Source organism: Phyllostomus discolor, chromosome 3, assembly GCF_004126475.2.
Source record: "Phyllostomus discolor isolate MPI-MPIP mPhyDis1 chromosome 3, mPhyDis1.pri.v3, whole genome shotgun sequence".
Lineage (NCBI taxonomy): Eukaryota > Metazoa > Chordata > Mammalia > Chiroptera > Phyllostomidae > Phyllostomus > Phyllostomus discolor.
Genome location: NC_040905.2, coordinates 206,889,649 through 206,915,849, shown reverse-complemented (window position 1 = coordinate 206,915,849; position 26,201 = coordinate 206,889,649). Strand labels below are relative to the sequence as shown.

Genomic DNA, 26,201 nt, shown 5'->3' with positions numbered 1-26,201 from the left:
TTTCCAAAAGTCTTTGTCAAATTCAACTTATCATCAGTTACTACTCATTGAAAGAAATCTTGAAAATTGGTTCTTAAGAGGCTTTTAATTTTTTTTTCAATCACAGCTTTCAGTATTATTTCGTATTGGTTTCAGGTGTGCATCACAGTAGTTAGACGATCATATACTTTACAAAATGTTCCCCTCCCCAATATTTCCAATAAGGAGGCAGTTTTCTTGAAGAGCTTCTGATATTTCTTCTCACTGTACTAATACAATGACATGATTAATAATATTACCACTCTTCCACAGTTTTCCAAGTATTTTCAAATATGGCATCTCATGTGATCCTTGCAACAGGCCACTAAGACAGGTAGGACAGAAATCCCTGACATTCAGTTGATGATGAAACTGAAGCTCTGGAAGCCTGTTTTTTTCCAAGGTCATGTGCCTCATCTCTTAGTTGAATATTCTCTCCAACAAAGTATATGGAAAATTCCCAAGTATCAGAGTCTAAACATTCAACTGGTCATGTACATAGGCCTTTTCCTTTACCTCTCTGCCTTTCATTCCCTTTCATACAGGAAGATTTAGCAGCTAAATGACATCTAATCCTAATCAGCCCTAACTCTGCTTACCTTTGTGAGATTAGATGGGAAATAGAAATCTGTTGTGATGCTTATGGGAGCACTGGATAAAATCTACACTTGTCTACAACCCATTCTCTAAATATTTGCAAACTATGTAACTATTCTTTATCCTAAAACAAAAATCGTATAAACCTGAAGCTCAGGATGACAATCTAGAGTACAGAAATTAAAAATCAAACTGCCAAGGTTCAAACTTGGCTCCGTATCTTCTCAGCTGTGTGATCTTCTTGGCAATTTTCTTTATCTCTTGGGGCTTCAGATTGCTTAGCTCTAAAATAGGCATTAAAAAATGCTTTCACAAGGATTAAAAGATATAATGCACATAAAGTATTTAGCTTAGTGTCTAGCACTTATTTAAATATTGATAACTTGGTATTGATACTTCAGCAAACTAGACTTACACATTTTCCTATTCAAGCCATAAATGAAAATACTATAGAAACTTTAGAAAATACTATAATATAAAATATACCTACTATATTACAACCACCGATATACTCAACTCCCTTCATGAGTTAGCCAGATGTCACTTTTCTAAATCTTAGGAAAAGGAGAGGTGCAAAAGGTTACTCCATCATCAATCAAGGGAGAGGCTGAAATTTAAAGCTTTGATTTTAATGGAAGTGGACTGTGACATCTACAGAGGAAATTTGCTTGAGTTGATATGAAGCTGTAATGTGGCTGAATGGGGATTTCTGTCTTGATAATAGACTGATGCAACCTAAAGAAGGGTCAATGTTACTACAGTATTACAAGTCCTGTTGAGAGAGATGGATGATGCAACTTCAGTAGTAAGAATGGAATGAACTGAGTCACCAGTATAACCTTTGAAGAGCACTAAAGGAGAGAGAGAATTCTAGAGTGCTGACTCCTATGCTCAGCATCTTAGTGAACTGTGTGTAAGATGTTTCAATGCTATGTGGACACAGTACTGCCTATACCCATGAATCTCAAAAACACTTTTAGTGGGAAAATACTGGAGTCATCAGTTTATGACTACGATAATGTCCCACGTATTTTCTCAAAATATTTTGTATCAGGCCTTTGGATTGTCCCTAGTAGGTCCTCCAGAAATATCTGATGAATGAATTTATTTTTAAAAATAAAGAGCATGGGCTAGGGAGTCATGCTGACTTGGCTATCGACCCTAACTCCACCCCTTCATAGACACAGACACAGCATGGTGATTACCAGAGGGAAAGGGGAGTGGGAGGAGGTAGAAGAGGGTATGGGGTAATAAATGGTGATGGAAGACTTGACTTGGGGTGGTGAACACAGTGCAATATATAGATGTTATAGAATTGTACACATTTGTGTTTGGAAAAATGGAAATGCCAAATACTGAACTGTAAGGACTGAATGACACAGGAAACATAGAACTAAACTTGGCACACAGTAAACCTGAAGTATATAGCAACCTGTATTCTTTTTTGCTACAGGTTGTTGTATACAAGATGAAGGTATTATCTAGTCTTAGTGTACCAGAAGCGGTTAAGCACAATCAGACAGAGTGAGGGCAGAAAGGTATCAAGAATAAAGAATGGGGAAGGTCTTGCAAATGATAACCTGAAACACAAAGGGAAAGGATGGACAGGGCAGAGGAAGACAAGGGGTAGCACACTAGAAAAATGACACATCCCAGGAAGGGAGCGAAGACATGAGGAAGCTCTTCAAGGCGCCAGTTGCCACAATGGGGAGAGGATTCAAGGATAGGAGACAATTACTTTGGCCAGGCCTGTCCTATGACTTACCATGGGGTATGACAATTTGGAGAGACTTGGTATAGACAAAGATAGCTGGGCAGAGGATACAGGGGTGACACACTGGCTAAGAGGAGCGGCCGGGCGGTGCCCGGACCAAGGTCCCGACTTGAGCACTGCGGACCAGTGAACAAGAGGCTTTGAGGCTCGAACATCTAGTGGCTACGAAGGACAGATAATTCTTTTGAGGCGATCACAGCACCTAGGCGGACACCTGCTGCACGAGACGGGATGGAGGCCGGCAGGAGGAAGAACCGCTTCCCGGTTCGGGATGAGGGGCCGAGGAGGGGCAGGCGGGAAGTGGACAAGCAACAAACTCAAATCCCACCGCCCAAGGGGGACAGCAGGAACCCGACTCCTGCCCCAAAGGGCGCAGCGTGGAGGCGGGAGATCAGCGGTTACCGGCAGAAACAGCCTCCGGGTGAGAGTTCGTAAGCGAGACGGACAGCGGCTGAACCACTGAGCCCATCTTACGGGGGCGGATGTTGCCTCCCATTGGTGGTTGTTGGGCGCGACCAGCAACCAATGAGTCAGCCCGGGAGGGGAAACGGTGACGTTAGTTGCGGAGGCTGCTGCTTCGAATCGGCAGCGGCCAGCTTGGTGGTCTGGACCAATCAGAGGCCTCCAACTAGCAGAGACTTAGCCAATCGGCGGCCTCCACGACTGGGCTGGGGGGAGGGTATATAAACGGAGTCGGGGGACCGCGCGGTAGACGCTGCTCAGACTTCACAGACAAATTGAGTTGAGGGTTTCGTGAGCGTGAGAGGTAAGCGCCGCGGCCTGCCTTTTCGGACCTTCCGTCGCTTTGTCCGCTGATCTTCTTGACCCCCAGTCCCTGTGTCGCTCTCAGGTCGGTCACCTCCGTGCGTTCCCGTGTTTCGGGCCTGTGGGTGGATTGCTTGCGACGCCTTGCCTGCCTGTTGACCGACAGCGACGTCAAGATGAAGCTCTCCCTGGTGGCTGCGGTGCTGCTGCTGCTCGGCGCGGCGCGGGCCGAGGAGGAGGACAAGAAAGAGGACGTGGGCACGGTGGTCGGCATCGACCTGGGGACCACCTATTCCTGGTAAGTGGGGTTTGTGGAAAGGGGGAGAATGGGGCGTGGCTGGGCCGCGAGAGAATGGCTGTGCTGATTCTTCCATTCGGTTTTTCCGCCAGCGTCGGGGTGTTTAAGAACGGCCGCGTGGAGATCATCGCCAACGATCAGGGCAACCGTATCACGCCGTCTTATGTGGCCTTCACTCCCGAAGGGGAGCGTCTGATCGGCGATGCAGCCAAGAACCAGCTCACCTCCAACCCCGAGAACACGGTCTTCGACGCCAAGCGGCTCATCGGCCGCACATGGAATGACCCGTCTGTGCAGCAGGACATCAAGTTTTTGCCTTTCAAGGTTCGACTGGGTTTTTTTTTACCAGATAGGAAGTGGGTGGGGGGTGGCGGTGGTAGTAGTTAAGATTGAGAACTTACAGGAAAACAGTGTTGACTGCAAAAAAGGGTAGAGACAGGGAATATGTAATAATTTTTCATCATTCTGATGTGTCATAAAACTAAAGTCACAAACTTCACACATAACTACTCTGTCCAATAGTTTAGGATTAAGGGAAGTATTTCTGATCAATATTCAGCTCCAGGGGATCAAAGTAAACCAAGCTATGGGGGAAGAAGCTCTTATACGGTCCACTTTTGTTAAAGCTTGAAGGGTCCTTCCGTGTCTGCAAATAATAAAAATTCTTTAAAATAGGTGGTTGAAAAGAAGACTAAACCGTACATTCAAGTTGATATTGGAGGTGGCCAAACCAAGACATTTGCTCCTGAAGAAATATCCGCTATGGTTCTCACTAAAATGAAGGAAACCGCTGAGGCTTATTTGGGAAAGAAGGTAAGTGTCTTGAGACCAGTGTTATGTAATTTTATTATTACTATGATTGTGTTGTATAAATGCCTTCATTGTTTTAATAATTTGGATCTGAATGACATCCATGTATTCTGTCAGTTTTAATTAATTGTATGATTTCCTGTAGACCGAACAAAATGCTAGGGACTTTTTCCCAGTATAAAACTATATATATTATGCTAGACTTACAAATGAGCTGGCTTAGAAGCTAAAGTAATGGTTTGACTATAACTTCTGAGAAAAGCCATGTGATAAAATACACTTAATTACCTTTTGTTATCCATTTAGGTTACCCATGCAGTTGTTACTGTACCAGCCTATTTTAATGATGCCCAACGCCAGGCAACCAAAGATGCTGGAACTATTGCCGGATTGAATGTCATGAGGATCATCAATGAGCCGTAAGTGTTACATTCAAAGGTGTGGCATACTTGCTAAGTAAGGAGAAAATGTAAACTTAATGGAACTTTTTTTTTCTTCTTATTCTCCTAACAGTACAGCAGCTGCTATTGCTTATGGCCTGGATAAAAGGGAAGGGGAGAAGAACATCCTGGTGTTTGACCTGGGTGGTGGAACCTTTGATGTGTCTCTTCTCACCATTGACAATGGTGTCTTTGAAGTTGTGGCCACTAATGGCGATACTCATCTGGGTGGAGAAGACTTTGACCAGCGTGTCATGGAACATTTCATCAAGCTCTACAAGAAGAAGACTGGCAAAGACGTTAGGAAGGACAACAGAGCCGTGCAGAAACTCCGACGAGAGGTAGAAAAGGCCAAACGGGCCCTGTCTTCTCAACATCAAGCAAGAATTGAAATTGAGTCCTTCTATGAAGGAGAAGACTTCTCTGAGACCCTGACTCGGGCCAAATTTGAAGAGCTAAACATGGTATGTTCCTCGTTTGCTTGTTATGCTAATGAGATCTAATTAGATTCTCTCGAGTTTGGGGCATTGCATTTAGAAATCTAGACAATATCTCAGTATAACAGGCATCATCATCATCATCACAGTAATTAATGTCTCTTTCTCTAGGACCTGTTCCGTTCTACCATGAAGCCTGTCCAGAAGGTGCTGGAAGATTCTGATTTGAAGAAATCTGATATTGATGAAATTGTTCTTGTTGGTGGCTCTACTCGAATCCCAAAGATTCAACAACTGGTTAAAGAGTTTTTCAATGGCAAGGAGCCATCCCGTGGCATAAACCCAGATGAAGCTGTAGCGTATGGTGCTGCTGTCCAGGCCGGTGTGCTCTCTGGCGATCAAGATACAGGTAGGTCACTGTCACAAGCATCTTCCACATTGCTTCAGCAGCTTGATGGGAAGAGTATAATTAACTATTGCTTTAGAAAGCAATAAAACATGAGCAGCAAGGTCACACAGGTAGTAAAGGGTACAGGGAGGAGGGGCAAGACATGGGTACAGTTTCAAGATCCCTTGCAATGTCTAATTCACTGCTTCTAAACTGTTTTTGCTGGAACCTAACAAGATAGCAAGGTGAAGAAGGTTAAAGTTGCATTGTTCATGGGGAGATTGCTTGCTAGTGCTTTTATGACTCTTTAATTAGAACTTACCTCTATGTTCCTTTTGCAGGTGACCTGGTATTGCTTGACGTATGTCCCCTTACGCTTGGTATTGAAACTGTGGGAGGTGTCATGACCAAACTGATTCCTAGGAATACTGTGGTGCCCACCAAGAAGTCACAGATCTTCTCTACAGCCTCTGATAATCAGCCAACTGTTACAATCAAGGTTTATGAAGGTAATTGCTTCCATTTGTTAGTGTTATGGTGCGTGTGTTAACAGCATGACTTCTTGCTTAATATACTCTGTTGAAAAGACTAGGGAAAGAAATAGGTGCTTTTTTCAGTAGTGGGTCTCTATTTTGACTAGAGTTGAGTTTGGTATAGTCAGCATTAAAACCCAGATCTTATCCAGGTATCTTAGCACTCCTTCCTATTAAAAATAATTTTTGAGCTAGCTTTAGAATACAAGAACAAAAAGGTACGTGTAAAGTAGGTGAAATTCAGTCGAATTCTAGTAACTTGACTCACTGTTAGTCTCATTTGTTGCTCTTTACACATCAGTGACCCACTTGCAGCTTGAAGAGAGTGCCCTTGCCACTGTGGGCTCTAACAGTCTGAAATGGAGGGATCCGGGTACACTCTTTTTCAGCAACTAACAGGTTTTTGTATACAACTTCTAGGTGAACGGCCCCTGACGAAAGACAATCACCTTCTGGGAACTTTTGATCTGACTGGAATTCCTCCTGCTCCCCGTGGGGTCCCGCAGATTGAAGTCACCTTTGAGATAGATGTGAATGGTATTCTCCGAGTGACAGCTGAAGACAAAGGTACGGGCAACAAAAATAAGATCACAATTACCAATGACCAGAATCGCCTGACACCTGAAGAAATTGAAAGGATGGTTAATGATGCAGAGAAGTTTGCCGAAGAAGACAAAAAGCTCAAGGAGCGCATTGATACTAGAAATGAGTTGGAAAGTTATGCCTATTCTCTAAAGAATCAGATTGGAGATAAAGAAAAGCTGGGGGGTAAACTTTCCTCTGAAGATAAGGAGACCATGGAAAAAGCTGTAGAGGAAAAGATTGAATGGCTGGAAAGTCACCAAGATGCTGACATTGAAGACTTCAAAGCTAAAAAGAAGGAACTAGAAGAAATCGTGCAGCCAATTATCAGCAAACTCTATGGAAGTGCAGGCCCTCCCCCCACTGGCGAAGAAGAATCAGCAGACAAAGATGAGTTGTAGACACTGCTCTCCTAGTGCTGTACTATTGTAAATACTGGACTCAGGAACTTTCGTTAGGAGAAAATTGAGAGAACTTAAGTCTCGAATGTAATTGGAATCTTCACCTTGGAGTGGAGTTGAAAATGCTATAGCCCAAGTGGCTGTTTACTGCTTTTCATTAGCAGTTGCTCAAAAGTCTTGGGGTGGGGGGAGGAGAAATTGGCTATCTCATGCGCGTTCACCATGGAAATGTTCTATTTAACAATTGGGTCATGTGCATCCAGTGTAGGAACTTTATTTTCTACCATAAGTGACACCAATAAATGTTTGTTATTTACACTGGTCTAACTTTTGTGATAAGCTTTCTAATTAGGTCATTTATTTTAAGATTAAATTCTTACAGGGGGTGGGGTTTTGAGGTAAGGAAACATTTTTATTCAGTACTCTTTGAGAACTTGCCTAACTTGAAGAAAAAGGGGTAGAAATTTAATCCATATCCTCACTTACGCAAGGGCCACTTCACAGTGCCCTAGAGTGGAGTTTTCTTAAACATAATTGAAATTCCCTATTTCTCTTTACCTTTCTAAAGCTGTCTTTCTGGTGGCTTTTTATTTTTAAGTTTATTTTATTTTTTTAAGTTTTTTAAAAAATTGCTCAATTACAATTGTCCCCATTTTGCCCCCTTACTCTCCCCTTCTCTCTACCCACCCCCCACCTCCCATTTCAACCCTCCCCCTGGTGGCTCTTTACTAATGATGTTTTACAGCTGCTTGAGTTCTCAAGACAGAGAGGTGAGTCATACGTTTACACCCTTGGATTTATTATTTTAGAGTGTAAAGGTTTATTTTGAACCTCACTATGTTAAAATATCCATCTCTGAAATTTCTTAATACCAGGTGGCAATACAGTGGGACCTAGGATGGTGACCTTCAGCTTACATTAAACCCCACCACAATTGTGGATCAAACGCAGCCATTTGTGTTGAGACAAGTTCAAGGCCACTTGAACTGGCTTCCTGAGGAAGGGTGGTCTAGGTGAATATAAGAGGCAGCCTACCTGGCACTGACATGAAATCCAATAACAACCCAGGGATAGCTATTTTTCAGATGGGCAGTGGCTGACATGAATTTGCTAACCTGATAGCATGATTGTGTTACTCTGAGGCCCAGATCTCTGCTCCAATGCCCAGGATCATTTGGACAGGCCTGGAGTAATATGTGGTCATCAGGCTACGCTGAATACAAGCATTAAAAATCACCTGCAGTGCTGTCTGTAGTGGGTTTAGGGGTTAGTTGGGAAAGAAAGGGCCAGTCTTGTCCCCAGTGGGTCTCACTACCAAATGCCAGTAGTCCACCTCTTTTTGAGGAGTAGCTACTGATCATTAAAAAGACAAATAAGTCCTGTCCAGGTAGTTCAGTTGGTTAGAGTATCTGATACACCAAGGTTGAGTGTTCAATCCCTGGTCAGGGCAATGGATACATAAATAAGTGGAACAAGTTGATATTTCTCTTCCTTTCTCTTTCTAAAAAATAAAACAAAAAAAACATTGGAACCTGTAAATAACCACTTCCTGATCTCTAGAGCTTATGTTGTATCTCGCAATTATGATTCTTCAACATTTTGTGATTAGTATCTTGAGCAACCAATCTCACCTAGGTTGTATCGCTTGTGAAACCCTTCATATAACTGAAGTTTTTGCACTGGGCTATCCAGTTCCTTTCCTCATCTACCAAAGTAGGTAAGAGCAAGAGGGTTAAACAGAAAGTGTTTTGGAAGTATAAAACAGTTAAGATTTCACTTAACTTCTGGAAGTAATTGCCTTAAAAGTAACAACAATGTGGGTTTAATTAGTCAACTACAGTCACGATACAATCATTGTAGATTTCCCCTTCTGTATTCATCCCACCGAACACAAAACAGAGCAGTGAGTCGGTCTGACTTTCCTGCTGTGAGTCGGCGCCTCGGGTTGCTCCTTTGGCAGTGGAGTCCCCTTTCTCCGCATCACAGTTCAGAGGGACAGGATTTGAATCTTCCTCCTCAGGAGTGCACATCACTGGCCATGGGATGATGCACATGGAATGGTCCAATCGTCCGGAGGGTAGGAAAGTATCAAATTCAAGTAAGGCCCAACGCTGCTCTTCTGTTGGGGATGGGGGGGGGGGAACAAACCAAAGGCTCTGTGTTAACAAGTTTCCAGAAATGCTCAGCGATTTGCTTTATCACCCAAACCTTAAAAGGAATGGGAAATAAAAGAAACAACAAAATCTAATGGCTGTCTTACCTCTTTGATTGTGTCATTCCCTAAAAATTTGGTTTTCATTCCCTTGGATTTAGACGCAGAGGGACCAAACAAAAGCTAAAGCTTTCAGTTTCAGATACTTTCAGATTCTTTCAGGTACTTTCAAAAAACAGTCACATCTGTTCATAGAGCCCCACAGGGAACACCTGCTCACCTGTGTGATACCGGTACATTGTGTCTAGTGCTCCTGTGGGAGTCATCCCTCCGAAGAAATACAGGTGCTTCCCGACAGCCACAGCCGAGTGGGCAGCACAGCCTGGGGGCGCCACCCCGGTGGGACTTAGTTTCTGCCACTTCATGTCACCTGGCAAGAGAAAGACAGTGGGCATACTATATGACCTGACATGTGGTTTCAAACCTCTCTGCCAGATTCCTGCAGTTCACAAGGCAATCACTGAACGTCACTGACTAGGAGCTTTCAGAGGCAACACGGCAAGGTTAGGGTGCGTGAAAATTAATTGGGGGAACCTGAAATCCTGTTCCGGTCATTCAGAGAGGGAGGAATCTATAGTTGGAAAAACTCTATTTGGTTGACTCTTGCAGGCCCCCAGATGGGGACCTGACCCATAATTCAGGCATGTGTCCTCACTGGGAATTGAACCAGTGACCTTTAGGTTTGCAAGCAGGTGCTCAATCCACTGAGTCACATCAACCAGGACATACCAGAGGATTCTGATGTAGGTGGTCTTCGGAGCACACTAAGAAATGTGGTATTATCTTTGGTGACCATCACCATTAGTTATTTTGGAGCCCAGAAGTAAGTGAGGTTCCATGTGTGTGCACACGTGTGCATGTTTTAAATACTAACAGTTCCTTCAAAAGCAGCTCTGAGGAAAGAGATATCCGAGATCCCACAGCTAGCAAGTGGCAGAGCTAGACCTATTCAGATCTGACTCCAAAACCTGTGTTCTCCACACTGTACCTTGCTGCCTCAGCACCTACTCCCAACCTATTTCTTCAGGGATATTTGCATCTTTTCAAACGAGCATTTAAATGAAGCACGTTATCACTGGATTTTAGGTTCAGAGAACTAAATGGATAAAAAAGAGACAGGAAGTAGTTCCTCAGCACAAAAGGACTTTCTTTTTGGAAATAAGCATTCAAACCTTTTTTGACTGCCTACAAGAAATGCTTTTGTGAAGATATTTTTCACCTGTCAATTCAAGGCAGGGGTCCAGAGTAAGAAAGGAAAATCATCCAGCCCAGCCAAAACTCCAGCCAATGCAGGAATCCCAGCCAGTGTCCCCTGGCCTCAGTTGTGACCTCACCAGAGAACCCAGTGTTTGGCACGGTAGCTGGATGCACCGCAGTTCCCATGCCTTCCACGCACTGTTCCAATTCCTGTGGTCTGGACCAACCCAGAACGAGTTCATCCCTCCAGCCCCTAACATCTATGCACTCATCACCCATGACCTGCCAGACACTGTGTTACGTGCTAGAAATACACTGGGGAACAAAAAACACGAAGACCCTGCTCTAAGGAGCTCACAGCTTAAAACAATGACCCGGAATGAGTTCAGGCTCTCCAGGGCACATCAGCCCCTCACACTTTAAGACAATTCTCATGTTCTGTTCTAACTTTCCTTTTGGCAGTGTTTTTTCACTATGTAGCACGACAGTTCCGGCTGCCCTCTCCAGACACACTCTAGAAGTTGTCCATGCCTCTCCTGGGCATGGGGTTAAGGGCTAACGCCTGAAAGGAATCCAGTTGGGGCACACGAAGTATAACGCTTTTGAATGAAAGCACAGGGAGAAGAGATGATAGCTAGGTACATAGCAAATGTTCAGGGACCAACTGCTTTTACCATTATTACTTATTAGTAGTAATATTCAGGCTACCTTTGACAGAATCTAGGGAAGATTCTGCTGGCTGGTAAAGTTACCTACACCTAAGATCAAGGCTACATTCTATCAAAGCACATTTTATTTAATTTTAAGCAGAGCCCTGGCTGCTTAAAAGCCATGGCTCAGTGGATTGTCAGTGCAAGAGTCAACCATACATTGATGTTTATCTCCCTCTCTTTCTCCCTCCCTTCTCCTCTCTATTTAAAATAAATAAATAAAAATTTAAAAAAATAAAATAATTTTAAGCAGACAAGCCCCCATGCCCTCTACCCTACTTACTTATGTCAATGCAATGAAGATCATCATAGAATTTGTCCCCTGCCAGGCCTCCATGGATGAAGAGTTTTGTCCCTGCTGCCACCATCACATGACCATGCCGGGGGGATGGAGGTGTTCCAAGTGTCTCTGGCTGTGACCAGGTCAGAGTGTCTAGAAAAATAAATTCATCAACATCAGATGACAGAGCTCTGAAGCAAGAACACGAGAAATACACCCAAGCCTCACCTCCCAGCAAGCAGAGATGCTCCAAGCAGAAAGTGACCTTGAGGTCATTCACTCCAACTTGCCAGCCCAGTCCAGGCCTCCCTCTCTCTCTACAGCCTGTGTAGCCTCTGCTCCAACACTTCTGGCACCAGAGAGCTCACTGCCTGACATGCCTGCTCCTTCTATTGGGCATTAGGAAATCATTCCTCGCTTTGAATTAAAAAAGACCTCCCTTAAGCTTCAACGGAGAGCTGCCAGAGTTTTAGAAAGAATGAATCTGCTTCTTCTAAGACAGGCTTTCAGAGCACTCTTTTACTAAGACAATATCCTCAAGTAGGCACTGCTACTACTTCTGTTTACAGATTAGCAAACCAAGGCCTAGAGAGATTAAGTAACTAGGCTAAAGTGATACAGAAAGAATAGGTCAGAGCTGGTCAAGTGCAGGTCACATGGCTTCAAAATTCATGCTTTCACCCACAAAGATCTAACCTCGCCCTTGCAAAAGCAAGCTGCAGAACCATATTTATAATTTGAGTCCATGTGTGTGTGTTTTAATTTTTTTTTTAAATAAACCTGCCCCAGCTGGTGTGGCTCAGTGGACTGCGTGCCACTCAATCCACTAGTTTGATTCCCAGTCAGGGCACATGACTGGGTTGCAGGCCAGGTCCCTGGTTGGGAGTGAGCAAGAGGCAACCACCCAATGATGTTTCTCTCCCTCTCTTTCTCCCTCCGTTCCCCTCTAAAAATAATAAATAAATAAATACAAATAAACCTAGGGGTTCTTTGTATTTTTAGAGATTTTATTTATTTTTAGAGAAAGGGGTGGGGGGAGGAAGAGAGGGAGAGAAGCAATGATGTGCGAGAGAAACACTGATCGGTTATCTCTTGCATGCCCCCAACTGGGGACCTGGCCCAAAACCCAGGCATGTGACCTGACTGGGAACTGAACCAGTGACCTTTCAGTTTGCAAGCCAGTGCTCAATCCACTGAGTGACACTAGCCAGGATGTTAAGTTTTTATATAATTTCAAAAATCGTACCTGTTCATATACACTTATATGTATGATTTACAAATGCATAGGAAAGTCTGGAAAGAGAAATAAGGAATTGCCCACAGTGTCTACCTGTGCCTGGGGAGTGGGAAAGAAATACTAAAGGAAGAAGTTTTTGCTTTTTTACTTTATAAACTATACTGTTCAAATTTTTAAAATTGATCATTTATACTTTTTAAATACGAATTTTGCTGTGGGAAGAAGGCATCAGCTAAGGGTTATACTGAAGAAGTCTAGGAGTGAGACACTCAGCCAGGATGTCATTTTCTAACCCCTGCTTCCTACATCAGGTAAGCGGTGGACCCGGTGAGTGGCAGCCCCAAGGTGCCCGCTCGTCCATACTTGCGTCCAGCACATGAAGCTTCACATCCTGCACGGGCTGGGCGCCTCTCTCTCCGCCGCCAAAGACGTACAGCTGGTTTCCAATGACTGCTGAGGATGTGTGGAATGTTCTTGGGGAAGGTGGGGGGGTGGTCACCTCTGGCGTGGTCCAAGTCCTGGTTTCTGTTCCAGAGAGAAGGGAGGCCTTCAAATACCCGAACTGAGGGGCCTCTGACCTTAAATCTGGGGCTGGGCAGGGTCACCTTCCAAATCCCAATCCCCAAGCGGGGCAGCACAGGCGAAGGCAGTGATGTCGTACCAAAGTCAAGGACGGGTGAGGGGAGATTCTTAGAATTTGCCCAGGTAGACCCAAGTCCCCAAGACTAAGAATGAGATTGATTTGGAGGCCTTCAAACAACCCCTCTGAGCCCTCTTCCAGTTTGCTGACTCCTGCTCCACGCCATTCACAGGAGCCCAACATCTGCTAAAAGTCATTTCCGCTGAATGCTAGAAAGCTCATGTGCCAAATTTCCCAGGATATGTGGCTATTAAAAGAAAGCAGGCAGTGTTTTTATGGTTTCAGTAGTCGTAATTAGTCCTTAATAACTAGTAAGTGCTAAATAAATACGGTGTATTAGTTTCCCGTTTTACAGATAAGGGAATTAAGCAGAGATATATGAAGTCACTCCCTTAAGGTGACACGGCTAATAAATGGTTCAGTTGGGATTCAAAGTCTGTTTCGATAACACCAAGAGCTAAGTATTTTCCACTCTTCTGACTTGAGAATAAAATTTCATCACCTGGCTGAGTGTTTAGAAGCTTATTTCTTTTTAGAATGAAGCAGACATTGTAGAGGAACAGACCCATTAACTGAGCCCCTTCCTTGAGCAGGATCCTTGCCCTGAGCGCTCTGCCCTCCCCACGGTCCTCACTTAACCCCGGGAGGTGGGCAGAAAGTATCTCCACTTTGCCGATGAGGGAACTGAAGTTCGGAAAACTTAAATCCTTACCCCGGGTCACACAGCGCTTGTGAGTAGCAGGGTAGTGGTTTGAACTCAGATCCATCAAAACTCCCACACTCACTCTACCATAACACACCAGGAGTTATTTCTCACCAGGCAAATGCTGTGCCTTTGGTAAAAGTCTTCGTCCAATATACAAAGTGATCCATGAAGCATTTGTAGTATGTGTGGGGCTCAGACATAAACCTGGAGACCAAACAAGTCTACGCCTATATCCAAAGCCAAAGGAACCGTCTCCATGGCTACAGAGCTTAGGGAGCTTTCCGATCCCGAGGTCAGAAGATCCTGGGATGGTGCTGCTGCCAACTCAAATGCCAGCACAAATAATCACAAAGGAGTCCTAAGCTGACTTGCCTTAGTAACAAAAGCAACTAATAATTCACTTTCATTTTTCATATTTCTTGGGCATGGTGTCAAGCTATACTTTCTAGGAGAGAAAAATGATCTGGTGTAAAATCAATCCTTTGACAGAGGCTTTACAAATTCTCAGTGTATTTTATTTAAATAATTGCCATCATTGAAAATCAAAAGGCCAGGGTTCCAGATGAACTTCCATCTGTCAAACTACAGCTACATCAACTGCAACAACCATTATTAAGCATTAACCTTGTGCCAGATATTGAGTTAATTTCCATCCTTGCCAAACTGCCCTGGTTGGTGTCGCTCAGTGGATTGAACGCTGGCCTGCAAACAAAAGGTCACTGGTTTGATTCCCAGTCAGGGCACGTGCCTGGGTTGCGGGCCACGTTACCCAGTGCAGGATGCACGAGGGGCAGCCACACATTCATGTTTCTCTCACCCTCTATCTCTCTCCCTTCCCCTCGGTCTCAAAATAAGTAAAATCTCTAAAAAAAATCCTTGCCAAATCTAACAATGTAGGAACTATCACTATCCCAAAGTGAAAGAGAAGACCAACTACTGTGCAAGTGAATCTATTGTTGATAGAGGGGACCGGGCAAACTGTCATGTGAAGAAATGTCCAAGTTACCAGTAATTAACAAAGGCACATTTGAACATTCGGACACAAGTTGTTTTGCCTAGTCAAATTAGCAATGTTTAAAAATGATAAATTCAATGTCAGTCAGGAGTAAAACAAGCACTATTAAACACAGCTGGAGGTGAGCTGGAGCAGTCTTCTGAAGAGCAGTTAGAAAGCACATACCAAAAGACTGAAAGTTGTGTTTCAATCAGTTGTTTAAAATCTCTGGGCATGAATTCTAAGGCAATAATTTGAAACACAGTCTCTGTCCTCTGAACAAAGAGGTTCGTGGCACCGCTTTGTTGTTTATAGTGGCGAGAATCTGAAAGTAGCCTCAATGTTAAAAAACAGAATTATGGTATCATCATACAATGGAGTGCTCCTGTAGCCATTAGAGATGATGCTAACAAAGCACTGCTGTGAATAGGACATCACTTATGCAGTAACTATGAAATTAAAAGGAAAAATGTATAATAGTGTAGAGGTTAAATAGTATGAGCTAAGGCTTATAAAAATGCAGAGAAAAGACAGAAAGGAAACACACAAATGTTAAAGGCCTAAGCATCATAGGACTGTGGATGGTTTTTGCCCACATACTTACACTTTTTACACATTTTACAATGAATATATTTATTGATTGAATTTTTGAGAGAGGCTGAGAGAGAGACAGAGAGACACTGATTTGTTGTTCCACTTGTTTCTGCATTCACTGGTTGGTGCTTGTATGTGCCCCGACAGATTGAACCCACAACCTTGGCGTATTGGGATGATGCTCTAACCAAGTGAGCTACCTGGTGAGGGCCTACATTATTTTTTAAAAAAACCAAGAACGATTGTTTAACTAATAAAATGATAAGCCCAGCTCCCATCCATCTGTGGTCCGGCAACACCTGCTCGGTAGCGATGTTCCTAAACTGCCTCCTTTGGGATGACACTGCCCATGAGACTGGTCAGGACTTTGCACTTTGTGGCTCACAGAAATATACGAGAAGGATCTAGGGTGGGCACTGTTGGCACTTTAGACCAGATCGTTGGTTATCGTCGGGGGCTGTCCTGTGCATTATGAGATATACAGCAGTATCTCTGGTCTCTACCTACTAGATGTTAGTAGCAAACTGCCCCCCAACTTCCCCGAGCAGGCATAAACAAAAATGTTTCCAGATATGGCTAAATGTCCCCTGGGGAGAACAATCGCCACCCTAATGTAAGTCACAGGGCCTAGCCTGGCTCAGTCACTGACTCCCTAGTGACTTTGGGAAAGCCACTTCCCCTGGACATGGGTCGCCCACTTGGCATAGCTGTCCTCTGAAGTCTCTTCCAGCTTTGGCTTTTAAGAAGCTGTACAGGTTACTAGGAAAACAAAATGTAAGTCTGTTATTTTCAGATTTTGCCAGAAGTTAAAATTCCTGTGTTCTATGAGGTCAGCAAAGTTCAATGGATAACTTGGTACAATGCAAATAGGTTATGTTTCAGGAAACAGAATTGGAATTTTATTTATGTAAGTAAATAAAATAACCTCTGACTACTTACCAGGGTTCAGAACTTGTAGGCAATTTTGATTTCCAGACTGGTTGGCACCTCCAAACACCCAGATGCTGTGCGGTGTGCAAGAGGGAACGAAGCTGGCATGCTCGTACCGGGGCAAGAGGCCCTCCGAGGTGGCTAAACTCCACTGGTGTGTTCCTAGAAAACATTTCACCCAGTTTCTGGACTGGGGCTGTCAACTGCTTTGATTGCTTGGCAAACTTGGGGGAAGGTCGTGAAGAGAAGATGGTCAAGAGCATCAGTGAACAACAATCAGAGTACTTAAAGGGAACATGGTCAAACTCCAAAAAGTTCCACATCAGACACTTTAGGGACCATCCACAGACCCTCTTCTATGGAAACCGTCCCCATTTTCCCAATAACAAGGGTAAAACCCAGAAGACCTGTTTGTACTGCAACACCTTGACTTTCTAGCCTTAGCTGATTGGGTTAAGGGTAGCCACTTGACCCGAAATGGGCCAATCAGATCTTCTCTCTCAAGAGTTTGGAATTCAAACAAATTCCCAGACTTGGGTGGCCATCTCCCACCGCCTGTGGAGAGGCAGAGGGAGCCAAAGTATGGACGAGAGAAGAATGCAATATCTACATTAAGAAGCAGATCTCACAGAGCGTGACGGAGAAAGAAAAAAAATTTTTTTAATATATTTTATTGATTATGCTATTACAGTTGTCCCATTTCCCCTTCTCTCCCCTCCCCCTGCACCCCCTCCCACCCACATTTCCCCCCTTTAGTTCATGTCCACGTGTCATACTTATGAGTTCTTTAGCTTCTACATTTCCCGTACTATTCTTGCTCTCCCCCTATCTATTTTCAACCTACATTCTATGCTACTTATTCTCTATACCTTTTCCCCCCTCTCCTCCTCCCACCCCCCTGCTGCTAACCCTCCATGTGCCCTCCATTTCTGTGGTTCTGTTCTTGTTCTAGTTGTTTACTTAGTTTCTTTTGGTTTTGCTTTAGGTGTGGTTGTTAATAATTGTGAGTTTGCTGTCCTTTTACTATACATGTCTTTTCTTTATCTTCTTTTCTTAGATAAGTCCCTTTAACATTTCATATAATAAGGGCTTGGTGATGATGAACTCGTTTAACTTGACCTTATCTGAGAAGCACTTTATCTGCCCTTCCATTCTAAATGAGAGCTTTGCTGGATAGAGCAATCTGGGATATAGGTCCTTGTCTTTCATGACTTGGAATATTTCTTTCCAGCCCCTTCTTGCCTGTAAGGTCTCTTTTGAGAAATCAGCTGACAGTCTGATGGGAACTCCTTTGTAGGTGACTGTCCCCTTATCTCTTGCTGCTTCTAGGATTCTCTCCTTCATTTTTACCTTGGCTAATGTAATTATGATGTGCCTTGGTGTGTTTCTTCTTGGGTCCAACTTCTTTGGGGCTCTCTGAGCTTCTTGGATTTCTTAAGACTGTTCCCTTTGCCAGATTGGGGAAGTTCTCCTTTATTATTTGTTCAAATACATGCTCAATTTGTTGCTTTTCCCCTTCCGATTCTGGTACCCCTATAATTCGGATATTGGAATGTTTAAAGGTGTCTTGGATGCTCTTAATCTTTTCCTCGATTTTTTGAGTTCTTATTTCATCATGCTTTCCTGCTTGGTTGATTCTATCTTCCTTCTGGTCCACTGTATTGTTTTGAGACTCAGATTCCTTCCTTTCACTATTGGCTCTCCTCCATATATCTTCCTGTATCTCTTTTATGGTAACCTGCATCCTTTCATCAAAATCGCGCCCAAAATCAACCAATTCCGTGAGCTTTCTGATCACTAGTGTTTTGAACTGCGTATCTGATAGATTGGCTATTTCTTGGTCGCTCAAAAGGATGAGTCCAGGGGGACTGATCTGCTCTGTTGAAAACATATTTTTCCCCCATCTCTTCTTCTTTTTTTTTTTTTTTCCGGTCTGGTTGCTCTTGTTACGGTGCGGGGCGGAGCCTGAGGTGCTCACCGGGGCTGGGCACCCCAGTCGCTAGATTGTGACGTTATATGTGGGGGCGGGGCAGGAGCGGGGATGGGAGAAAACAATGGCGGTAGTTCCGTTCCCCTGGACTCAGACCCTTGTCTGGACTCCCCGGCTGCGAGCTCCGCTCTGGTCCACAATCGCTTTCCCTCTGGGTCTGCCAGCCGCAGCTTGCGTACTCAGGGATCACCGCTGCGTTCTTGCGCCCCGGATGGCTGTCGCGCCGATTTCGCGCCAAACTTTCCCCGACCTCCGCGCGCCACCGACCTGCGCCTGCCTGGCTCGTCTTCTACCAGTCCGGATGAACGCGTCTACTTCAACTTCTTGGCTGCCTGACTTCCATTCAGATAAATCCTCTGCCGGATCTGGGTGTTATTCTGACTGTAAATTATTGTTGTTCTAATTTTGGTTGTGCGAGGAGGTACGGTGCGTCCATCTATTCCTCCATCTTGCTGGAAGTCCCAGAAAGAAAATTTTTTTACAGCTTTCCAATTCCTGTTTCCCCTCTCTCCTGAGGCTAAGCTGTATCTTCCACCCTTGGGTCCTTGGGTTCCTCCTTTTTTTGCTGGTTTAAATGAGTTTCTGTTACCCACAAATGAATGATTTCTGGCTAAAACAAATTCACAGAATAACAGTATCTAACCAATGAGTTGTTTTAATTAGCAAACCACTTACAAAGGACCTTCATGGGCCTATCTTGTTGGATCATTACAACTGCTAAGTGGATCAATGTTATAGGACAATGAAACCTACCTGGTTGAGACAGGTTAGCCAGAGTCACAAAGGTAGTAAGAGGTGACAATAAAGCTGTAACTGAACTAGAGCCAGAAGAGATTTAACTGCCCCCTGATTCTAGTGCAGGGAGTAGAAATTCAAATGCCTACACAGGAGTGGAGGGAATGCGGTAAGTTGGAGCCAAAGAGTCCCATCAATAGGTAGCAGCTCAGCTCCAAATAACTGCTGTCGTGTAGACATACAGGCCTGCTGATGTCCTATCTTTCAAAATTATCAAGAGAAGCCAAACCACATCAATTTTGTTATGTAGACTTCTTCACACTTGGTTGGTGAAAATCTCAGATTAAAATAATAACAGCCATGTCACATGCACCTAACAGGTGAGTTGGCAGTTTCCTTCCGCCATTGTGAACAGTATACAGTAGTTAACTATTTATTTACCCAGCCAGCCATCCAAATACATATAAAGCACCTACTCTGTGTCAGGTGCTATTGCTAGTGGGTGGGGATACAATGACGGGCAATATAACCATGTTTCCTGTTTCCAGGGAGCTTGCACTCTCATGGGGGAGACAGATGAGAGACACACATGACAGCTAAGGGCTGTGAAGAACGATGAGGATGGGTAAGTACAGGATGCCATGAAAATACAGATGGTGGTTGTGACTTTGCGATTTATAGTCAGAAATATGTATTTGACTTCTGACAGTTCCAGCCACAGAGCTCCTAAAACCCTTGGATTTCCCTGAGCAGTAAGATCCATAAAGGTGCCTAATATAACAAGCCCGGGGCAATCACACCTGAGTTTATGTTAATGAGGTGACTTATGAAAGCCTCTAAAGATGAGGCTGGTTGCCAAGGAAACCAACTCTATTATGAGAGGATTGAAACTTTCAGCCCCAGCCCCTGCCCCCATCTCTGCCGCCTGTACTTCTGATTGGCTCTAAATCAGAGTTTCCCATGATCCACTGTCATCAGGTTCAATTAAGTTGCAAGAGCAAGTTACAGAACTCAAAGAAACATGTTACTCAATTACCAGTTTATTGTAAATGGATATACTAACTCAGGAACAGCCAGATGGAAGAGGTGCATAGGGCAAGGTGTATGGGAACAGGTGTGGCGTTTCCATGCCCAGGTGCACCCCTCTTCCCACATCTCCATGTGTACACCACCTGGAAGCTTTCTGAACCCTGTCTGTTTGGGGTTTTATGAAGGCTGCATTACATAGTCATGACTGATTAAATCATTGGCCACTGGCAATTCATTCAACTTCCAGCCTCTCTCCATTCCCTGTGTGTGGGTGTGTGGTGGGGGGGGAGTGAGGGAGGGTATTTCTGAAAGTTCCAACCCTCTAATCACCACGTTGGGTCTCCCGGTGACAAGCCCACATCCTTAGCTACTTTATAAAAGTCTCTTCATTAATATAAAAGAAACTTATCACTCTTAATACTTAAGAAATTCCAAGACTCTGGGAGCTGTGAGCCTGGAACTGTTGACAAAGACTAAATATGTATTTCTTATAAATCACAACATCAGAAATCTGAAAGATATAGCCAGATGATAAGAAAGGAAAGAGCCTCCTAAGCAGAGGGATTACTAATATATGCAAAAGTTTGGAGACCAGAATTCACGAGATGTTAAAAAATCTGAAGGCTACTCAGTGTAGCAAATGGGGGTTTGGGAGAGCCAAAAAATGAAGTGGGAAAGACTTGAAATGCAGAGTGATATGGTCAGATTTCCAGTTTAGATAATACTCTCTGCCTAGATATGGAAAATATACTGGAGAGGGGGCAGCAGTTCCTGGAAGCAGGGCTGTTGTAACATCTAGTTGGCAGATAACAATTTTTGGACATTAGTAGTAGTGGGAATGGGCAGTCCTGGATAAAGAGAGAAATATTTAGGACTTGGTGATCACTTGGATATGTGGATGGAAGAGGAGATGGAGTCATCAATGTCTCATGTCTCCCAGATAAATATTTAATAAATCAATGGCCGGATGTCCAGAGCTCCATGCAGACTCTTTCCCCCAAACAACGATGTACTCGTTGGGTGGTGGATGTGTTCCGGGGGTCTGCCGAGACCTTAGGGATCTCTCAGTGATGCTTATGTTCTTAAAGGAAAACCCCACGGTCTGGTCTGAGCTGGGGTTCCTAGGAGTGCTCTGGTCCTGGCCAGCAGCACAAAGCCCTGCTCTCTGGTCACGGGGCACGTGCTCCGCAGCTGCTGGTCTTACCCAGATCCATGGTGTGCACGTCTGAGAAGCTCCTGTTTGGATCTGCTCCACCAACAATGAAGACCTTCCCTCTCTTGGCATCACCAACTGGGGGTAAATACAAGCAGCTGTGGCCCACCCGAGCACATGGGCTGTCTCCAGTGGGGGTCAAGGTGTACCTGTTAAAGGAAGGATGTATTCAGGAGGCCTGAGCAGAGAATAAAAGCAGCAGAGTTTTTTCCATTCCTCGTGAAATATGCATAAGAATCAAGGGTCTTACACAGACGCAGACACTTGAAATTGTATTAAAGCAAAGCATCATTTCCCTAATAACAGCGCCTTCCATTTGCACGTAAACTTTGACTTTCCAATTTTGTCGTTACTTTCATCTTACATTGACCTAACAGTGATGCACAGGCATAGTGACTGTCCCCATCTGGTAGAGAGAGAAACTGACACTCAGAAATCTTCAGTGGTGCCTCTGAGCACAGGATGGTAGTTCTGAGCACAGTTTGTGAATTCAGACAGACCTTGTTCAAGTCCCAGTTCAGGCACTTTCTAGATGTGTGACCTTTTGGAAGCCACTTAACCTTGCTGAAGCAAAGTTTACTTATTTGTGAAATGAGGCTAGCAATAGATCCTATCTGTAAAGAGTAAGATGAAGTCTTGTAACGGTGGAGGAAAAGACTCAGTAAGTGGTGGCTAGAGCTTAGGTGCAATCACACAGGAGCTTAGAGACCCAATGCTCTTGTCACTAGCCAGGGATGCTTTCCTGCTGTCAAGAAATATTCTCCAGGGTTTACTGATTTTAAGAGCTTTTCCAGTTACTCCTAAAGCTCAACCTGACAGAAGCCAAAGCTAAGCCTTTGAAAAAGTCAAATACAGGATCCAGTTATTTCACTGTCTAAAGTTGTTGTGAATTATGACTGAGAAAGTATACTTCAAGTTTTCTGGTTGGAAAAGACAATTCTGCAGCTATTTTTGAGGCCCTGTCTTATGTGACCTCTCTGACTCCTCCCTCCTTCTTGTACCTTCTTCTTACCTAGCTGCCTTCTGGTTCTCTACCCCCTTTTCTGGCTGCTCTTTCTGTTTCCTTCTGTGACTCCTGTCCCTGCCAGTCTTCTTCTAACCCCCAGTACCCTTGGATTGCCCTCTCCTCAGTCTATGTTTGCTTGCCCGACCAATTTTACCTGTACTGAGGGATTCAGTTACCACTCATCTGTATACGTGGTCTGTCCAGAAAAAGGCCAGCCATTGTTAATATAATGAGAACAGTTTATGAGACATGGATGTAACCTGGCAGCCAAGGAGAATGGACTAGAATGCACATGCATGAACAATGATGACTTCAACGTAGTAGTCAGTGGGGGTGGTAGATGCCATTGACTGAACATGTGCACTGTGTTGCCATCATATTCAACATGAGCTAGTAGAGCAATGAATCTGCATCAAATTTTGTGTTAAGCTTGAACAAACCTCCATGGAAACTATTCAGGTGATTCAGAACGCTGCAGCTATGGGATACTAGTGATTGGCAGCTTCATGATGACAACACGTCCACTCATGCATCATGTCTCGTGCAGAGTTTTTTTGCAAAACATCAAATCACCTAGGTGACTCAGCCCCCTTACAACCCAGATTTAGCACCCTGTGACTTCTGGCTTTTCCCAAAACTAAAAGAACTTTTGAAAGGGAAGAGATTTCATATCATTGATGAAATTCAGGAAAAATATGATGGGGCAGCTGATGGTGCCTGGGAGATATGTATGAGGTCCCAAGGTACCTACTTTGAAGGGAACTGAGGTGTCATTGTTTTATGTATACTGTTTCTTGTATCTTTTTCAATAAATGTCTCTATTTTTCATATCACATGGCTGGATACTAAACTATTTCTTTGCCAGATCTGTCTTCTGAGGTCCAGATTCACAGATCAACTAGCACCTGAATAATTACTAACAATATACCATGCATGCTGCTAACTTCATTACAACCCCAGTTTCACTTAATGTGCATAAAACCCCTTTGAGGACAGTTCTATTATCATCATCTGAGTTTTACAACTGAGGACTCAAGGCTTAAAAATGTTAAATAATTACCCAAGAACACACAGCATCCAGATAGATAGTGAATAAGACAAAAAATGTTCATGCCGTCATAGCTTTTATGGACTACTTGGGAAGAGAAACATTAAACAGATAACTTCACAAATATCTGTTTCATTCCCATTGCACTATAAAGCAATAGAAGGTATACAGTGTTAGAACCTCTCATAGGGGCACCTTACCCTGTTAGGAGAGGTGGGGGAGGGGACAGTCAGAGAAGGCTTCCTGAAGAAGCATCTTTTGAACTGAAATCTGATATATGAGCGGATGTTAGTTGGGCAACAAGAGGCACGAAAGATGGAGGGAAAGAGCGATCCAGGTAGAGAGACCAGCACACACAGTTGCTGAGTGGGGACAGTGCAAGGCATGTTACGGAAGAGAAAGTGGACAAAGGATGAGTCCAGGGATTTGAGGTAGGAAAGATGGGCAGGGACAAATCATGCAGGGCCCATTGGGCCGTTTTAAGGACTCTGGTTTTGATCCTAAAGCCAATGGGGAGATACAAAAAGGTTTTAAGTGAGGAAATGCCATGGTCAGATTTATGCTGTGTAGAGAGCAAGTGTAGGCACAGGGAAGCCACATCACAGACTCTCTTCCAACGTCCTGCTTCAGCCCTGCCCCCTCTCTACAGCCTCGTGTGGGCCCTGTTTCAGCACTGGTCACATTTCATCACCATCAACTGCTTCATCTGTAGCCCCCACTACAGTAAGACTATTCACCTTTGTACGTTCAGTGGCTACACAGCAGCTGCCCCTGTCAGGCCAGTGTTAATTGTTGAATGAGGGGTTGACTGAGCAAGCAGTCAAGAAACAGCGAAGCCAGTTTAATCCAAATCCTATTCCCTGAAAATCTTAAAAATGAATCTCAGCTTGAGGGGAAGACACAGTGTTGAAGCTGAGGATGCCAGATGGCCAGCGCCTTCCTCTTTCCGGTAAATGGATTTTAATAAAATCAACATCTGCTCTGATAATTGTTGCCCTGCTATCTTTCCTCTGAAGACCTTCTCAGACAGTTTGAGTCTAATTACCAGAAACTGCAAACAGTTTCATCTCTCCCCCTTTTCATAGATGTTTAAGTATGTTAGTAAACGACTTATAAATGAAACAAAAACTTATGTTTTTTTTTTTCTGTCTGAATCCTTCCTTACAGACCATGTTGCTTTCCTGGGCTTGTCTCCAGGCTCCAAGACTGGCAGCTGCTTCATGGTGTCCTACATACAAGAAAGAAAGGCACTTTTTAGACATTTATGATTAACTTCTACCTAAAACACAGAACAAATTAGGTCACTGCCCATATTAAAACCTTTCCTGTTGGTATACCAATTCTAGGATCTGATGAATTTGAATAAGCATTACCAACTTTTTCATATAATGTTGTATTTGGAAGGCAAATATAACAACTTTCTTAACACAATTACAGAAGTGCTTTGGCTAAAGTTTTCTGTGTATCTGTAATTTTCATGGTGAAGGGGTGTGTGTCAAAATAAACTTTCAGAGGTCATGTTTATGTTTATCAAAAGATAAAATGTTTTAAAAGGCTGAGAAATATTGAAGTCTAGGATAAATCCTGGCCCCATCATCACATTCAAAGATTTCTGGTCTCAATCTTCTTTCCAGGAACTTACCTCCACAATATCTTGCTATATTTAGTAGTTCTCACTATATTTATTCTTCCTCTAATATGACAAGCCCTTTCATAACTTTCACCCCTTGCTGCTTCCTGTACCTAAAACGTCCCTTCCTTTCCTGTCAACTAGCAAACTCCTGGTCAACCTCCACAATCCCCTTTTCCAATGAACCTTCCTCAGTTAACATCCTCAAATTACTTTCTTCTCCCTGGGAAGGTGTCTGTTAAACCACATCACTGCAGAGGTCACCCTGAATGTAATTAGCCACGTAAAGGTCTCTAGACTAGATTCTAGACTAACTTCCACTAGACTCAAATCCAAGAGAGCTAGGCCTGCAGTATTCCTTCAGAGAACCTACCTATGGGCTCGGCATAGAGCAGAAGTGAGGGATTGAGTGAATGAAAAAAAAATGGGTAAGATTTCTGGGAAATGAATGGATAAATCCAACCTTGGCCTAAGCCACTGACTGCTGTCCCCAAAGCCTAAAAGCTCAGTGGGATAAACTTCGCGTGAGCGTGGATAACCCCCAGTCCCATTCCCGCATGGCAACGACAGGGAATAGGAGACAGGGTCGGGAGGGAACACGCCGGCTCTTTTCGGTCCATGGGCCTGGCAGGAGCCAGAGGAGGTCCTGCCCATCCGACCAGTACCCACTCCCCTAAAGGATGCGGCCACCCCTTCCCCACGGCCACGTCGGGTGACCCCCAGCCCCAGACCGCATTACCTGCGGCGGCTTAGGCCAGTCCGGGACTGGGGCTCCGCCCCCTAGGGGGCGGTGCTTGGGCCTTCACTCCGTCCCAGACCCCGGAAGAGCGAGGCAGCCAACCGCTCGCCTCCTCCGCGCACTCACGGTCCGGCCAGCAGGTCCGGCCTCCGGGGATCGCCGTTGAAGAGGCCGGGGAGGGGTTCTGGCAGCTGGAGTACCTTTTCGGGGAACCGATAGGCCGGGCGTTCTCGGGGTCCTACCTACCCTCGGAGTCAATAAACCAGGG

At 44.2% G+C, this 26,201-nt stretch overlaps 2 protein-coding genes and 1 long non-coding RNA gene across 9 annotated transcripts; 1 reads left to right on the top strand and 2 right to left on the bottom strand.

The window, feature by feature from the left end:
• Positions 1-425: 425 nt before the first annotated feature.
• LOC118499811 lies at positions 426-2,875 on the bottom strand. Its single transcript, XR_004902346.1, has 2 exons — positions 2,381-2,875; positions 426-899 (listed from the first exon to the last, which is right to left on the bottom strand). It is a non-coding gene; the product is annotated as an uncharacterized LOC118499811 (long non-coding RNA).
• A 168-nt stretch (positions 2,876-3,043) lies between these two features.
• HSPA5 (heat shock protein family A (Hsp70) member 5) lies at positions 3,044-7,370 on the top strand. 2 transcript variants are annotated; one of them, XM_028532646.2, is made up of 9 exons: positions 3,044-3,155; positions 3,240-3,452; positions 3,545-3,776; positions 4,128-4,265; positions 4,569-4,681; positions 4,776-5,166; positions 5,311-5,548; positions 5,869-6,036; positions 6,481-7,370. In XM_028532646.2, exons 2-9 carry the CDS (start codon positions 3,331-3,333, stop codon positions 7,041-7,043), a joined length of 1,965 nt encoding a protein of 654 aa, XP_028388447.1. In that variant the 5' UTR covers positions 3,044-3,155; positions 3,240-3,330; the 3' UTR covers positions 7,044-7,370. The 2 variants fall into 2 exon arrangements, with proteins under 2 accessions (XP_028388447.1, XP_028388454.1); XM_028532653.2 differs by having other exon boundaries at positions 3,076-3,452.
• A 1,472-nt stretch (positions 7,371-8,842) lies between these two features.
• Positions 8,843-26,201, bottom strand: RABEPK (Rab9 effector protein with kelch motifs). 6 transcript variants are annotated; one of them, XM_036022217.1, is made up of 8 exons: positions 26,180-26,201; positions 24,734-24,792; positions 21,502-21,659; positions 16,553-16,705; positions 13,043-13,204; positions 11,446-11,595; positions 9,476-9,625; positions 8,843-9,162 (listed from the first exon to the last, which is right to left on the bottom strand). In XM_036022217.1, the coding sequence occupies exons 2-8, from the start codon at positions 24,784-24,786 to the stop codon at positions 8,870-8,872; spliced, it is 1,119 nt and encodes a 372-aa protein (XP_035878110.1). In that variant the 5' UTR covers positions 24,787-24,792; positions 26,180-26,201; the 3' UTR covers positions 8,843-8,869. The 6 variants fall into 6 exon arrangements, with proteins under 6 accessions (XP_035878110.1, XP_028388464.1, XP_035878111.1 ...); XM_028532663.2 differs by lacking the exon at positions 26,180-26,201 and adding an exon at positions 25,934-26,011; XM_036022218.1 differs by lacking the exon at positions 26,180-26,201 and adding an exon at positions 25,658-25,827.